We start from the raw sequence: 16382 nt of genomic DNA on the forward strand, positions 1-16382 counted from the left end.
AGGGCCAAATTTCAGCCTTGTCAGTGCTATTCCAACGCAAAATTGCCACAAAACTTCAGGTCAAGACATTCATTCAGGGAGTTTCTCATGTAACGTCTCCCTATAAAGGGCCATTCGAATTATGGGACCTTAACCTGGTTCTCGGGGACTACAGGAGGCTCCTTTCGAACCGTTGCAGGACGTACTACTACCTCTTCTCTCTTGGAAAGTGGTCTTTCTAGTGGCAAGTATGTCAATCAGACGAGTTTCGGAATTGTGGGCCCTGTCCTGCCATCATCAGTTCCTGAATTTTTGTCAGCACAAGGCAGTTCTCAGGACGTCCCCGTCCGTCCTGCCCAAAGTCTTATCCTCTTTTCATCTCTATCTGGAAATTGTTTTGCCCTCCTTTTGTCCGGCACCGGTCCATCGCATTGAGAGGGCCCTCCACACCCTCGATGTGGTTAGGGCTCTGAGATGGTACATCTCTCGGACGGCTCCCTTCCGCAAGCCTGATGCCCTGTTCATACTTCCAGAGGGGCAGAGGAAGGGTCTAGCTGCTTCAAAAAAAACCACGCTAACAGGTGGTTTTGCTTGGCTATTCAGGAATCCTACCGTGTCCGGGACACACCTGTCCCTGCAAGGATTAAGGCGCATTTATCCGCTCAGTGGGCGCCTCTTAGGACATTCGGCTCCAGGCGTCGGCAGAACAGGTCTTCAACGCTGCGACTTAGTCCAGCCTACATACCTTTACAAAACATTTCCAAATTCATTCTCAGGCCTGTCTGCAAGCCTGCGATTTGGTCCAGCCTGCATACCTTTACAAACATTGACTAATTTCATTCTCAGGCCTCTGCGGATGCAGCTCTTGGCAGACCGCATCTTGCAATCGTCTGTACCAGTGTTGACTCAGTGGTACATGGGGTATTAGCAGATGTATGCTCCCCACCCAGGGACTGCTTTAGGATGTCCCACTGTCTGTGTCCCCCAATGAAGCATAGAAGAAATAGGGATTTTTGTGTACTCACCGTAAAATCCTTTTCTCCGAGCCAATCATTGGGGGACACAGCATCCACCCTGTTTGGCATATTGACTCACCGTAGCATTATTAGGTTTGACAGAGTTATGATTATTGTCATTCGTTTAATGCTCCTACAGCTTTTTTCACCGAACTGGGGAATTCCCAGCCAGCGAGAGGGTGTATACTGCAGGGGAGGAGTTAACTTTTTTCTGTGTTTACTTAGTTTCCTCCCAGTGGCAAGCAGCATAACACCCACTGTCTGTGTCCCCCAATGATTGGCTCGGAGAAGAGGATTTTACGGTGAGTACACAAAAATCCCTATATTATCAATTGCTCTGCTTGTTTCATCCCAGCTTATATGTGACATACTGACATTGCTGGTTTTGCGTTTCCAGCCTGCACCACAATAGGTTGCATGTAACCTATCGAGGAGCATGGAGTGTAAACTGGGGAAGCGGAAAGAGAACCATGACATGCTACAAACAAGCTGAGATGATGTAGACTGGGAGCACAGAAAGTGCCATGTTCGTGTATAATGTGTACAGATGTGCTTTGTTCTGTGCTCCCCGCATGCATATCCACAGCTTGTATGTGACATGTCAAGTAACTTGTTTTTAAAGTTATGAGTGTCATACAAGCTGTGAAAAAGCAGGCTGTGAGCACAGGGGGTATAGAGGAACCCATGCAGAAAAATAAGCTATGATAATCCAAACTTTCACACACCTGACATCAGGCTTGGTCACAGGATTGGCTTGTATAACAAGCAAGCCATGCCCTCGCTGATCTGACTGCAGGGAAGGAGGTGTTAGAAGTTGAGCAAGAAGCAAACCATGCACCCTGATCAGTGATGAAGGTTCTGAAAACTGAAGGGGCAGTCAGAAGTAACGTCGTCTTTAGTGTATGTATCACTTCCAACTCCACAAAAACAAGAGGAACTACTAGCGGTCACCACCATTCATTTATACAGGCCGATTGGACACCAAGTATTGTATGGCATCAGTAGTGTGGTTTACAGAGCAAGAGAAACGGAGCTGTTAAATTTTTTATATATTTCATATGCATTGGAATCTATATTTCCATGCGTTGGAATCGGACCTTTATATACCATATGCACACTGTAAGTTAGCCAATAACCGGCCTAGTAGTTAAATCAGCCTCGTCTTTGCTCGTATGTCAATAGCATTATTGTCCTGAGGTGGCAGAGTTGCGGCCCCTGACAAATTGGTGGCAAGCGGTGGTATCTGCGTGATCTCTTCAGTGTTCTTCCTGTCATGCACCTTTATCGTTTTTGATATGCTGCTGTAAATAAACTTGTATTTCCCCAGGGTACATGTTTACCACCCTTACTACCCTAAATCTGCTAGGGTGCTAATACAAACATATAACTCACATTAATGTTTTAATGTCCTAGGCTAGGGCTTTAGGCAAAAACCACCTCTGCTGTTGACCTGTATGCGACTCATAACCACATCCTTTGATGTTAAAGGCCCTTCAAAATTGTCTTTGTCACTAATTAATATGTGACTGTAAGTATTTGATGCGTTCTGTATAGCCCGGCCTATAGGAAACCTGCCCGGATCTCTTAACTGCACTGCTCACAAGCTACAAAGGCTGAGGGAGAACATGGGCAGACTCCTGTGATGTGTGACCAACGCATCCACCAATGTATTTTGACCTTTTGCAGATTTCACAACTCGATGAGGTCAAGGTCAGGACCAGTGCTCTGAATGCAGTCATTGACCTCCTCCTCCTCTTTGGACTTGAAATTTTTGAAAAATCAGAGTCAGATGGGGCCGAAAATCCCTCAAATAATCCTGAGGAGCCAAGTGAACCTGCTGAGACTGAAGAAGCGGTTTCTAATAAAGCCGAAGAGGAAAACACAGAAAAAGAGTTGTCAGCTGTTAATGCTATTTTAACGCTGTTCTCTGACTTTCTGGACAGTGAGGTATGTAGAGAGATCCTTCACTACTGATCCAACTGGTTGAATCAATTGAAGACACTATATCTGTGTCACATTTATATCCCTCCAATCTCTGATAAAGTATCAGTATTGTCACAGAGCAAACCTGCCAGGTTGTATTGTCTAATAGAGTATTGTCATTTATTAGACTGGATAGGTAGTTTTGGTGAAAGCACAAAGACTGCGACTTTGGTTATTGGCCATTTATGGCACAGGAATACGATTCCTAGCTTTTCGAAGGATTTTCTAGATTTTATGGGGATTCCTGTCTTTAATTCCTTCTGTACTTTTGTCCAAGTGCAGATTTGACTAGAGGGGGAGGCTCCTGCTGCAGCCATTTGTCATACATCCAAACACAGGACAGTGAGGAGGAGGTGGGAAATGGCTGAGCTCCTAAAACGGAGGCTTCCTTACATAGATCTCAGTTTAAACTGTAATATTAAGGGGTTATCCATGACTTCTTGTAGGTTGCTAACTGCCTTTGGGCGATCTCTGCCGGCAATTCTTCTGCTTCCTATGGTGCAACGTTGACAGAGCAGCTCCTTTTCCTGCCCTCTGCTCTGTCAATGGGACGTCAGTGTTGACTACATGGTGATCGACAGCTGGCTCCCCGCGGTTAGGTTAGCGGGAAGCCTGTTGTCAGTCAGCTTGACGTTTCATCTAAGCAAGACGAAAAAGCAGCATGCCTGTCATCACATCATAAAAAGCTCGATTGCCGGCAAGAGCGGTTCGTGACCGCTCTGAGCCAGGATTGCTCACAGAGCAGAACAGGCAGGTAATTGCCTTTTCTCCCCAGATAATTTTTCTCTGCTCTATGTAGACTGGAAGTTTCTTGTCCTTGTATTCATCATTCTCCTCTTCAACTTCGGACCCAGCTGCTCCTCCTCTTCCTGCTAGGGACTTTTGCAGTACAGGGAAAGTTACCTCCTGTTTCTACATAGAGCTTAGAAGCATTCGGCTACTCAGTTTTTAATGACATATCATCGTAGACCTAATGGAAAAGCGAAGAATTGAGTAGAAAGGCAAAATGAGCAACTATAAGTACACAGAGCTATATAATATAACTGCAATATATTAAGAGGATAAATATTTTGATGGTAGTGCTTCTTTAACACTAGAACTAGACTGCTGACTCTATTTGAGGTTACTTCCATAGAAAGCAAAAGCCTAATTCTTCCTTTTACCCCATTGCATTTAATTTTCGGGCTGTAATTACAGTGACTTGAGTTGGGACATACTTGTTAAATGCAATTCACGCTAGAGAAATTTTATTTGGTTTTATCTGTATGTTCCATTATTTTTCTCTGACATTAGATTCCAGAAATAAGGACGGAGACGGCTGAGGGCCTGGCAAAGCTTATGTTCTCCGGACGACTGATCAGCTCCAAGCTCTTGTCTCGTTTAGTTTTGCTTTGGTACAATCCAGTGACAGAAGAGGATACAAAACTGCGCCACTGTCTGGGGGTTTTCTTTCCCGTATTTGCTTATTCTTGTCGGTGAGTTTTATTTTTTTCCCCGTTGACCAAATACCTGCAAAAAGTAATGTTTGCTTGGTTTACAAATAAGGTGATGTTTGGAGGGATTTAATTGCACATTTCACCCATTTGTAACTTTATATTATAGTCGTCTTTGGATTTTTGTATCTGCAGTTCGCACAAAAATCCCTACCATTGCACAAGCTTTTCATAACCACATGCATGTAAAGCGCACTGCACTTTGTTGCAATTGTTCGATGCAGAATCCTATATGGCCACCACCTTTTAGGGCTGATATACAGCATTCTGTAATGCTGTACATCTGCCCCCAACAAAGCCTGCAAGACAGCAAAGACCTTTTATTATACTCACCTGGAGGACTGTCTGGTCCGATAGGCATCGCTGGTCTTGGTCCGGCACCTCCGATCTTCTTGCAATGCCGTTCTCCTTCTTGCTTCGTGTGGCTCACGTGTCTGTACATCATCCACACAGTATTCACCGGCATCACTCTCCTGTGCAGGTGTACTTCTCTACACTGACAAAGGCAGGAAAAAGTACTGCGGTGCACATGCGCCAGGGCTTTTTGACTTTTCCCGGTGCTGCGCACTGCAGTACTTTTCCCTGCCCTAGTCAAAGCAGATAAGTACACGCCTGTGCAGAAGCAAAGAAGAGGACGGCATCACTAGAAGGGAGGCGCCAGATCAGAACCAGCGACACCCCTCGGACTGGACCATCCCACAGGTGAGTATAATAAAAGCTTTTTCTCCTACGCCTCATTGGGGGCCACAGACATTGGGTTTTATGCTGCTTGCCACTAGGAGGACACTAAGTAAACACAGAAAAAAATTAGCTCCTCCCCTGCAGTATACACCCTCTCGCTGGCTGGGAATTCCCCAGTTCTTGCTTAGTGTCTGTAGGAGGCACTTGGGTCTGGTTTCAGACACCACCGTTTTTTTATTTTTGAATTTTCTGTAAATTTTTATTTTTTAATTAACGGAGTGAAGGGGGCGACTGTTCCTTTCTACGGCCCGCTCTCCCCTGAACCAACAACAGGCAAGCACGCGGAGTATTCCTCCCCGTACACTTTCCTGCTACGACTGGGGCTGATTCCTCTGGCGATGGAGCCTTTACGGTCCCGGTAACCCACACGGATACGAACGCACGGAGAAGATTTGACCAGAGCTTTCGGATGCCCTGAATCAGCCCCATAGCTCTCCGTCCCCCTGCCCCTAGGGTGGATCGATTGAGCAATACCCCTGTAATAACCTCTCCGGTTCTACTACATCGCCCGGGAGCTTTTTTACCTCAGGATCTGAAATGGGATGAAACCTGCAGGCTCCTAGACAGCGCAGACGGAGCGAGCACCGGATTGAAGATATGGGTTCGGGTCCTGGTCCCTGGGAGAAGCGCTGACCGAGTCTCAGTGGCGGCATACTGGCGCCCTGTCACGGTCCCCCGCTCCCCCCCTTCACCCGGCGCTCGCCGCGGGTAGGCCCAAAAATTTAGTCCCCGGCTTTTCGGCCTATTAGGCCGCAATTTACATAGCGCCACCCACGTCTTTGGCGCCTCTCGTCTCGGGGGCCATGTCCCCTTCTCTGCTCCTCGGGCTCTGTGATGGCTGCGGGGTGCACGCACGGATGGACAACACGTGGTGACGCTACAGGGCCACCGATATTCCTCCCAGGGACACAGCGTCAGGACCGCGGGTAAGCTGCATCTGCTCTCAGAAAAAAGCTTAACCCCTTTGCTGCACATTCCCTGCAGCTGCTGCCCAAACTCTGCTTGTAACCCTTTTACGGGCACTATGTCTAAGTCTAAGGAAGCAAAAAAGGGGGCTAATGAGCGCACTGCGTTCTTTACCGCTGGTACCTCTTGCAAGACTGCCTTGCCCAGTACCCAGACGAATCCGCTATGCACGGATTGCGACCCGGCTTGTGCTAAAACGCCATCCGCCGCCGCTGCAAGGTGCTCCCTGCGTTTAGTCCCCCTGAGTGGGCTGCGTCCTTGTCACAGTCTGTGGAGTCACTGACCAAGGCTATGGACTCCTCCAGGAATCCTCTTTAAGTCAGAACGTGTCCTTACCGCCCGAGGAGGGCTGTGGCGACGGCCGGGAACCGTCCGCCAGCAGGGGTGGTGCTTGTTCAAGGGGATCCTCAGGTCTCTAGAAAGCGGACCCATGACGCGTCCCCTAGTCACGCTAGCGATTCAGCATCGGCGAGTTCTGTCTCGCGCTCTCCCTCTCCTAATGTTCGCAGAGAACCTGTCTCTGAATTCGAATCTGACATGTCAGTCCCTCAGAATTCCCCAAATGTCCATGAATCGCTTGATTCTCTGACAGTCAGTCAATCAAGTTTCTGACGGACGAGGAGAATGTTCCTGCTCCAGAACACGTTATCTCCTTTAAGAAGACTAAACGTGTACGCAGGGTATTTTTCAGCCATCCGGAGTTGATGGACATTGTCTAGAAACGTAGGAACCGACCACATAGGCTTTTGCCCTGTGAACTGCTTATCGAGGCTAAATACCCTTTACTCCAGATCTAATGAAGGATTGGTTACGGTCCCCCCTCAGTGGATCCTCCTGTATTGTGCCTTGCTCTTAAAACGCTTCGATCCGTTTCTGAGGGCTCTTCAGTCAGAAACCCCTCCGATTGTCAAATTGGCTACCTCGCCAGTTCAGTTTTTGGGGCTTCAGGAGCGGCTTTTTTCCCATCTTTCGCGGAGACTTGAGTGGCTAAGACAATGACAACTTGGGTAGAAGTCTTAATTACTGCCTTCAAAGGTAGCAATCCTCCTCCGGAGACAAGACAACCATTGTCGCCAAGCAGATAATGCACGCCGGGGATTTTGCAGTAGATGCCTCTTTAGATGCCGCTAATTGCGCTGCTAAGGCAACCGCTAATGCAGTCTCCATCAGAAGAGCCCTATGGCTACGCGACTGGCGGGCAGATTCCACCTCCAGAGACTTCTCTGCCGTATCAAACTGGTCGCCTGTTTGGACAAGAAACTAAACCAGCTCATTTCTGACACTTCCGGGGAGAAGAGTAGGTTTCTTCCCCCAACAAGGGGCTGCCCGGCCGTTTTCGGAATCAACAGCCAACTCGTTTTTCGACATTTTTCGCAACAGCTCCAGCTGGTCATCCACAACCTTCTCTTCTGGATCAGGTCGGTCCCCGCGTTGAGACAGAGGTTCCTAGGTCTCTCAGGCCTAACCTCTCTTGGAAACCCAGGCCGACAGCATCTGGATCTAAGGAAGCAGATCCCATAGATCCTCTACTCAATGACTTGTTTTGTATCCGGCAGACACCGACAAAGTAGGCGGCCATTTGCTGTCATTCAGTCACAGCCTTCCTTCGGGTCGTTCATGTGCCACAAAGGGACGGAGTCATCCTTCCGGTCCCTCAAGACGAATGGTTCAGCGGTTTTTTATTCAAACCTTTCTTTGTGGTTCCATAGAAGGAAGGAACGATGCGGTCCATACTGGACCTCAAGCTGTTAAATCAGTTTGTCAAAGTACGGCGATTCTGAATGGAATTCCTCCGATCCGGCAGTTCCTGCGTTTTGCAATTCGAGAAGAACGCTTCTAGTTCGTTGCCTTGCCCTTCGGTCTCGCCACCACCCCCAGGGTCTATACCAAGGTCATGGCGGCTGTCATGGCCATTCTCCACGCTCGGGGAGTGGTGGTACCGCCGCATCTGGACAACCTGCTGATCAAGGGTCCATCCCTTCCAGCCTACGAGAAATCCGTGGATATCACAGTAAATACACTTTCTCGCCTGGGTCTGAAGATAAACTTCGAAAAGTCTTCCCCAACACCGGTCCAGCAGATTTCCTTTTTGAAATTGACCTTGGACTTTTCCCGCAGGTTGGTCGTTCTCCAGAAAAGGCCCGAGCCTTACAACAGGCAGAGCGCGGACTCTTTCCCGACCGGTTTCTCACGCCATACGTTTTCAGTATGATAGGTCTCGGAAACATGGTGGCAACGATGGGAGCGGTCCCATTCACACAGTTCCATTTCTGCCCCTTTACAACATGCGTTGCTGTTAACTTGGGACAAGAACACGTTCTCCCTAGACCACCGGTTCCTTCTGTCCCTGCGGGTCAGACGAGCCCCCAAGTGGGGGACACTGAAATCCTCCCTGAGTCAAGGGAAGTTCTTTCTCCCAGTACGATGGTCGGTGGTGACCATCGACGCCAGTCTCCTAGGCTGGTGTGCATTTTTTTCTTCGTCGCCACACGGCACAGGGTCTTTGGTAAATTCGAGAGTCACGTCTCCCCATCAACATCTTGGACATTCGGGCTATTAAATTAGCTCTGAGTTTCCACCATCTCCTCGCAGGTCACCTCTTCAGGATCCAATCCATCAACCCCCACGACTGTGGCGTATATCAACTGTCAAGGGGGTACTCGGAGCAGGATGGACATACACTAAGTGAGTCACATCCTCCATTGGGCCGAGACCAACCATTCGCCCATCTCAGCAATCCACACCCCGGGTGTGGACAATTGGGCGGTGGTTTTTTCTCTGTCACCAAGGCCTTGCCTCAGGAGAGTGGTCTCTTCATCCGGAAGTTTTTTCAGCAGATCTGCCATCGCTGGGTGACTCCGGATGTGGATATAGCCTAAAGACTAAACAACAGGGTTCCTCGATTCATTACCCGATCGCGCGATCCATGCGCCATCAGAAGACACCCTAGTTCTGCCGTGGCACCGGTTCCACCTACCGTGCATTCTTCCCTTGCTCCCGAGGGTCATCAAGAAAATTAGAGCAGAGGGAATACCAGTTATCCGAATTGTGCCAGGTTGGTCGCACCGGCCATGGTATGCAGAACTAGTACAACTAGTTGCCGGCGTTCCCTGGCGACTTCCAGATCGCATGGATCTACTCTTACAGGGCCCGATTTACCACCAGATCTCTGGGGCCCTGTCTTTGACGGCATGGCTGTTGAATCCTGTTTTTTAGCACAGGCTGTTTTTTTTCTCCCGATGTGATCTCCACCATGATTGTTAGGAAGCCCGTGTCCATGCGCACTTGTCACCGCACCTGGAGAACCTTCTTGTGGTGCAAGGACCATGGTCGATCCCCATGTTTTCTATTCTTTCCATATTGGAATTCCTACAATCCAGATTAACGTCAGGTCTCGTGCTTAACTCGCTCAAGGGCCAGATTTCATCCTTGTCAGTGCTATACCAATGGAAAATTGCCACCGGACTTCAGATGAAGACATTCATTCAGAGAGTCTCCCAGGTGGCGCCTCTATATTTTAAGGGCCATTGGAATCGTGGGACTTTATCTTGGTTCTCGGAGCCTTACAGGAGGCCCTTTTCGAACCACTGCAGGACGTACCACTAGCTATTCTCTCTTCGAAGGTGGTCTTTCTAGTGGCAATTACGTCAATTACACAAGATTCTGAATTGGCAGCCCTGTCCTGCCGTCCTCAGTTCCTGAATTTTCATCAGGACGAGGCAACTCTCAGGACGTCCCCGTCTTTCCTGCCCAAAGTCGAGTCGTCTTTTCATCTCAATGAAGAAATTGTTTGGTCTTCCTTCTGTCCGGCTCCAGTCCATTGGAAGGCCCTCTCAATGCACACCCTCGATGTGGTCAGGGCTCTGAGACGGTACATCTCGCGGACGGCTCCCTTCCACAAGTCAGATGCCCTGTTCATACTTCCACAGGGGCATAGGAAGGGTCTTGCCGCTTCAAAAACCACGCTAGCCAGGTGGATTTGCTTGGCTATTCAGGAATCCTACCGTGTCCGGGACAATTCAGGCGCATTCTATCCGCTCAGCGGGTGCATCTTGGGCCATTCGGCGCCAGGAGTCGGCAGAAAAGGTCTTCAACGCTACAACTTAGTCCAGCCTGCATACCTTTACAAAACATTGCCAAATTCATTCTCAGGCCTGTCTGCAAGGCTGCGACTTGATCCAGCCTGCATACCTATACAAAACATTACCAAATTCGTGCTCAGGCCTCTGCGGATGCAGCTCTTGGCAGAAGCATTCTGCAATCGGCAGTACCACAGTGTTAAGCCAGTGGTACATGGGGTATTAGCAGTTGTATGCTCCCCACCCAGGGACTGCTTTAGGACGTCCCACTGTCTGTGTCCCCCAATGAGGCGTAGGAGAAATAGGGATTTTTGTGTACTCACAGTAAAATCCTTTTCTCCGAGCCAATCATTGGGGGACACAGCACCCACCCTGTTTGGCCTATTGGCTCACTGTAGCATTTTTAGGTTTTGACAGTTATGATTATTGTCATTCATTTAATGCTCTTACTGCTTTTTTCACCGAACTGGGGAATTCCCAGCCAGTGAGAGGGGGAGGAGTTAACTTTTACTTAGTGTCCTCCTAGTGGCAAGCAGCATAACACCCACTGTCTGTGTCCGTCCCCCAATGATTGGCTCATAGAAAAGGATTTTACGGTGAGTACACAAAAATCCCTATTTTTCTTGCCTTGGAGGTTGGGTTGGGGGAAGATATGCAGCATTATAGAATGCTGTATCAGGCCTGAAAATGAAAGGTGGTGGTCATTTCTCATATCAGCCAAACCTAATGACAGGTTTGCCTTAAATATGTTTAATGCATGAAAAAAAAATTTAGAACCTTCTTAAAATAAGTTTTTATCGTAACATGTATATAATTTTTTTCACTAACCTTTACTATTATGTTACTTTCTTTTTAAGTATAAAACATCACATATACTTTTTTTTTTTTTTAATCCCTTTTGGTGACCTGCCCATGTTGTCTCATAGAACAAATCAGGACTGCTTCGCAGAGACGTTCCTTCCCACCCTACAAACACTGTTCAATGCTCCGGCCTCCTCACCGCTGGCTGACGTGGATGCTTACAATGTTGCTGAGCTCCTAGTGGATCTTACAAGACCCAGCGGCCTGAAGCAACAAGCGAAAAATCCTCCGGATTACCAGGTTAGTGTGATCTTGGCTTTCGTGGCTGCGATCCGAGTCCTGAAATCTTTTGGTATCTCTTTTCTGGTAACATAATCTGACTTGTCCTCTTCCAGATCTCCACCGTTCATGACAACCTGGCTCTTAAAATTTGCAACGAAATAATGAAAGATCCCACTTCTCCAGATGTTCGCATCTATGCAAAATCATTGTGTTCCCTCGAACTGTCGAAAGAGTTTGCAAAAGACCTGCTTCCTGTACTGGATGTTGCTTTGGAGGTGAGGATGTACCTATATTGTCCTTTTGGGGGATTTAGGAAATAATCTCATTTTAACTATATGCCGAATTCATAATTTTCTTTATAGTGGATTGAAATCTGTATTTATTTTTTCCAATAACACAGCCTGCAGAGTCTCCAGGTGCTCACATCATGCAGATTTTGTGTTCTTTGCCCTCCCTAGTGCTAGCGGCATGCAAGCTAGCGGCATGCAATAATCTTGCCATTTTTATTCTACAGAGAATTGAAAAATATATTTTATGCTCTGTATGTACCAATATTGGCACATCAATGAGCATCGATCAACTTGTACAAGTTACACTGGTCGTGTTCTGACCATTTGAAACCCAACGGGAACAGAATGATCATTAATACGAGCTTTCTATACCTATAAATATGTCGGCAGCACATTCCCCGTCTTACACAGGGCGATATGCAGCAAACTACAATGATTTTTAAGCTGGCATATATGATTTATTCACCCGACTAATAAGCTTTCCTCCTTTGTTGGGTGATTGTCAGCATCTTTACACAGGCCAGTAGTAAGCACCCTTTTTGCCAATTATTGCACCTGCCGTATTTTCATAGTTAAAAAATATTGAACGCCTCACAAATTTTCCAAAAATATATTTCTAAAGGTCCTATTGACATGGAATTCTCATCAGATGTCAGTAAGACCCCATCCAATCCACACAGGAAAGCAAACCATAGAGGTTCATAAAGTTATGTGTAATAATAAGAAATGACACCGGGGGGGGGGGGGAAACTATTGAACGCGCTTACTGAAATTTAATTGACTTTGTGCAAAAACCTTTTGTTGTTGGTAGCTTCAAGTCGTCTCCTGTATGGAGAAACTAGTCACATGCATTGCTCACTGATTTGGGCCCATTCTTCTACACAAACACTTTTCAAATCCTGAAGGTTCCATGGACTTCTATAAACTCTGAGCGTTATTCCATACATTTTCTTTTGGATTCAGGTCAAGTGATTGGTTGGGCTATTCAAGCAGCTTAGTTTTTTTTTTCCCAGAAACCTATTCAGTTTCCTTGGCTGTGTGTTTGGGATCATTGTGTTGCTGAAATGTCCCTCTTGTTTCATCTTCATTGTCCTGGTATATTGCAGCAGATTTGTATTAAGAATATCTCGGTACATTTGTCCATTCATCCTTCCTTCAATAACATGAAGTTTGACAGTGCAAAATGCTGAAAAAGTGCCCCACACCATGATGTTCTCGTCTCCAAACTTCACTGTTGGTGTGGTGTTTTTGGGGGGGGGGGATGTGCTGGGCCTGATGGCCTCCAAACATGGTGTGTATTATGGCATCGAAAGATTTCAATTTTGGTCTCGTCTGATCAGACTATATTCTCCCATTATATAACAGGCTTCTCGAAAAGTTGTTGCGCAAAGTTTAAATACGCTTGAACATGCTCTTTGTTCAGCAATGGAGTCTTGCGTGGTGAGCATTCACACAGACCATGGAGGTCGAGTGCATTACATATAGTTTTAACTTTAAGCAATTGTACCTGCCGATTACAGGTCAGGCTGTAGCGCTCCACAGATCATTCTTGGCTCTGGGACAACTCTTCTAATTATGTTACATACTCTGTCTGAAATCTTGCAGGGAGCACCTGGTCTTGGCTGTTGTATTGTGAAATGATGATCTTCATACTTCTGGATTATGGCCCCAACAGTGGTCACTTGAACATTCAGTAGTTTAGAAAATCTTTAACCAATGCCATAATTGTTTTTCAACAATAAGGTTGCGAAGGTCTTGAGATGGTTTACTAGTCTTACCCATCATAAAATGTTTCTTGTGTGGCACCTAGGTAATGAGAAGTTTTTTTTAGGCCATCAGATTATTTTCTAATTACTGATAGATTTCAGCTAGTGTCATGACTTTCCATGGGTTTTTTGCACCTCTTCTTCATGTGTTAAATACTTTCCCTGTGTAATTTCATTCCTACACATAACGTAATTTATGGACATCTATGGCTTGTTTTATTTGCCGGATTGGATTGGTTGTTACTGACATCTGGTGAGACTTTCATGTCAGCAGCACCTTTACAAATATATTTACTTTATAAATTAGTGACGTGTTCAATACTTATTTCACCCGCTGTATAAATCTATAAATGTATAGCACTAAAATGAATTCTCACAGATACAGCAGAGCTGGGGAAAACATTAAAGGGGTATATTTTGCAACTTGATGGAATGGGGAAAACGAAGGCATATGAATTGCCATCAGACACCCACCTTCCTCCAAGGCTGCAGCTTCCGCTTTGATGACAAGACGGGAGTAGCAGTGACCTGATCTGCTGCAGGGACTGGTGGGTGGGACATTATCACCCCGTTTTGGACTACAGCCTGATAATCTACGGTCTTTTGCTCACTCATAGAGAAACGTGAGGCTTTTAGGTTAGTTAGAGCAGAGACTGGTTATGTAGTGTTTGCCGGGGGAGAAGGCAGAGAATAATGGACGATTCATGCTTTACATTTGCAGGAAATATTATCTTTATTGTCCTATAAAAACCTCAACCATGAAATGTGTAAAATAGTCCCAGTTCACCTGTAAACACTGCGTCCACATTGAAAACTGTGCTTAGCTTTACATCAGCCTGGACTGATTACCCCTCGTGGGTGAAATCACCAGCCACAGACATGAATTGCCCAGAGTCTTACCTTTTATACCTTGCAATTATTTTTTAGAATATTTAATATTGAAAAAGAAACAGGACTCACCATTGCTTCTTATAAAAAGTTAATGTCCTTTATTCCATGTGGTGGGACAGTCCTTGGTCCTGCAGAAACAATGGGATAGGCACAAAACGGCTGTTATCCTTCTTCACTTCCCCGCTCCCCCTGCATGTTAAAGGACTGTCCCACCACATGGGATAAAGGACATTAACGCGATGGTGAGTGCTCTTTCTTTTTTCACTATTGAATGCACTTGGTCTTTGATACATTTTTCATGGACCACTCAGCTCACTATCAGGGTAGTATGCTTTATACTAAGGACTGATTCAGATTGCAGTCAGTAGATTGGTGCCGTTTTTTTCTGCTTTTTCATTTATTGCTATTTTTTAGGATATTACTGATAAAGTTTGCTTAAGAGCAATGGAAAAGGTCAAGATGCAGCTGTGCAACAAGGACCCAAAGGAGCGGAGTGCACCATCTCAGGAAGCCACTGCAACTAATGACCTACAGAGCGGGGAAGGTAATGTACCAGCCGAAATGTGAGGTCTCGTCTAATAGCATCACCGGTATTATTTTCCAGTGTTTGTTGCCGACACGTGTTAACCCCTTGTAGCAACATCACTACACCCCCTTTTTATAAACCCTGGTGGCCCAAGAAACCTCATAAAATCTTATTTGGCTTCCATTGTTTCATATCTACTTCTGAGGGGTGGCAAATCCACGGGCCAGAAGCACCCTTTGGACCCCTCTGTGCCTGCAGTAGGGCCCCTACAGCTGTGATAGGGATGATGGCTCATACAAATCTTGAACTTATGCAGTTGTGATCTATCCCAGGCGCACTTTCCAACGTTTATTTTTGTGTATTGATACATAAAAAAGATAATTGTCAATCTCTGACAGCTGTATTTAACACATGCTGGCAGAGAAGCGCAACATTCTAACCCCCTCATCGGCACACCCAAGACTCGATCGCTGGAGGCTGATGGGCTGCCATGACAGCCAGGGGTCTGCTGAAGACCCCTGTGTCTGTCCTCATGGTTCTCCTGTGAAAAGTAGCCTGTGGCTGGCCTTCATAGGTGACTCTGATCTCCACCATAAACAGCAATGCTGTAAATGGCGCAATCAACAAGACGATCACAGTTTCAATATACATGCACAATGCGTCTGCATACTGCGACTAATGAATACATGAGTTCCAATTTAACGATAAACGTTAACGTAAAAGTACTTAAAGTTTATTAATCAAAGGGCGCAAAAGCCATGTCAAGGTGACCTTTTATTATGGATTGTCTCTAGTCACTAAATGGCTTGCCTCTCTGTGCCAAAGCAGCCTCATGTGAATGAGGAGTGAAAAGGAAACTAGGTATAGCTCACTATTAAAACCTTATTACCTAAGGGGACTAACCAATACAGTGAGAAGTTCAAATAGTCACCCTTTTACCGCATTAAACATTAAGAAAAATCACATATTTGGTATTTTGGTATCGCTGTGTTTGTTGAAAGTCCAGTCTATGAAAATGTAAAATAAATTAATCCGATTGGTAAATGGCGTAACTAGAAGAAAAAAAATCAAAATGCAAGAACTGCAGTATTTTGTCCTCCGTAACAGAAAGAAATGCAGGAGGAGGCGAACAAAACATTGTATCTACCCCAAAGAGATGTCTGTAATAGCTTAGGGCACAAAAAAATAAGCCCTCACACCGCTCCATATTCGAAAATAAAAAAATTACAGCCAAAATGTGGCGACAAAAATCACATTTTACTTTCTTTTTACAATTTCAAAATTTTTTTATAAAACAAAACAATGCATGTTTGGTATTTCCATAATCGTTCTGACTTGGATAATCACATTACCAGGTAGTTTTTACCGTAAAATGAACACTGGTAAATAAAAATGCTAAACAGTTTTTTTTTTTTTTTGATAATTTTTTCACACTTTCTTTCTATTACATCCTATGATAAAATAGATGATTTCATTGACAAGTACAACTCACAAGTACAAAATGAAAAAAAATCACCTGGTCCTTAAGAGGTTGACAACCTGTCACCAGGTCAAAAGTTGCCAGTCTTT

The 16382-nt window shown here is 45.8% G+C and overlaps 1 protein-coding gene across 1 annotated transcript in view; it reads left to right on the forward strand.

Annotated features, from left to right (window-relative positions):
• The window catches only part of NCAPG (non-SMC condensin I complex subunit G), a 91986-nt gene that overhangs the window by 61016 nt on the left and 14588 nt on the right, over positions 1 to 16382 (forward strand). Inside the window, exons 14-18 of the mRNA XM_073574655.1 lie at positions 2682 to 2942; positions 4272 to 4453; positions 11184 to 11358; positions 11454 to 11615; positions 14702 to 14831. Coding sequence (XP_073430756.1) covers positions 2682 to 2942; positions 4272 to 4453; positions 11184 to 11358; positions 11454 to 11615; positions 14702 to 14831 — 910 coding nt within the window. The remainder of the gene's footprint in view (positions 1 to 2681; positions 2943 to 4271; positions 4454 to 11183; positions 11359 to 11453; positions 11616 to 14701; positions 14832 to 16382) is intronic.

Source organism: Dendrobates tinctorius, unplaced genomic scaffold (assembly GCF_039654945.1).
Source record: "Dendrobates tinctorius isolate UK_male_01 unplaced genomic scaffold, ASM3965494v1 ptg000039l, whole genome shotgun sequence".
Lineage (NCBI taxonomy): Eukaryota > Metazoa > Chordata > Amphibia > Anura > Dendrobatidae > Dendrobates > Dendrobates tinctorius.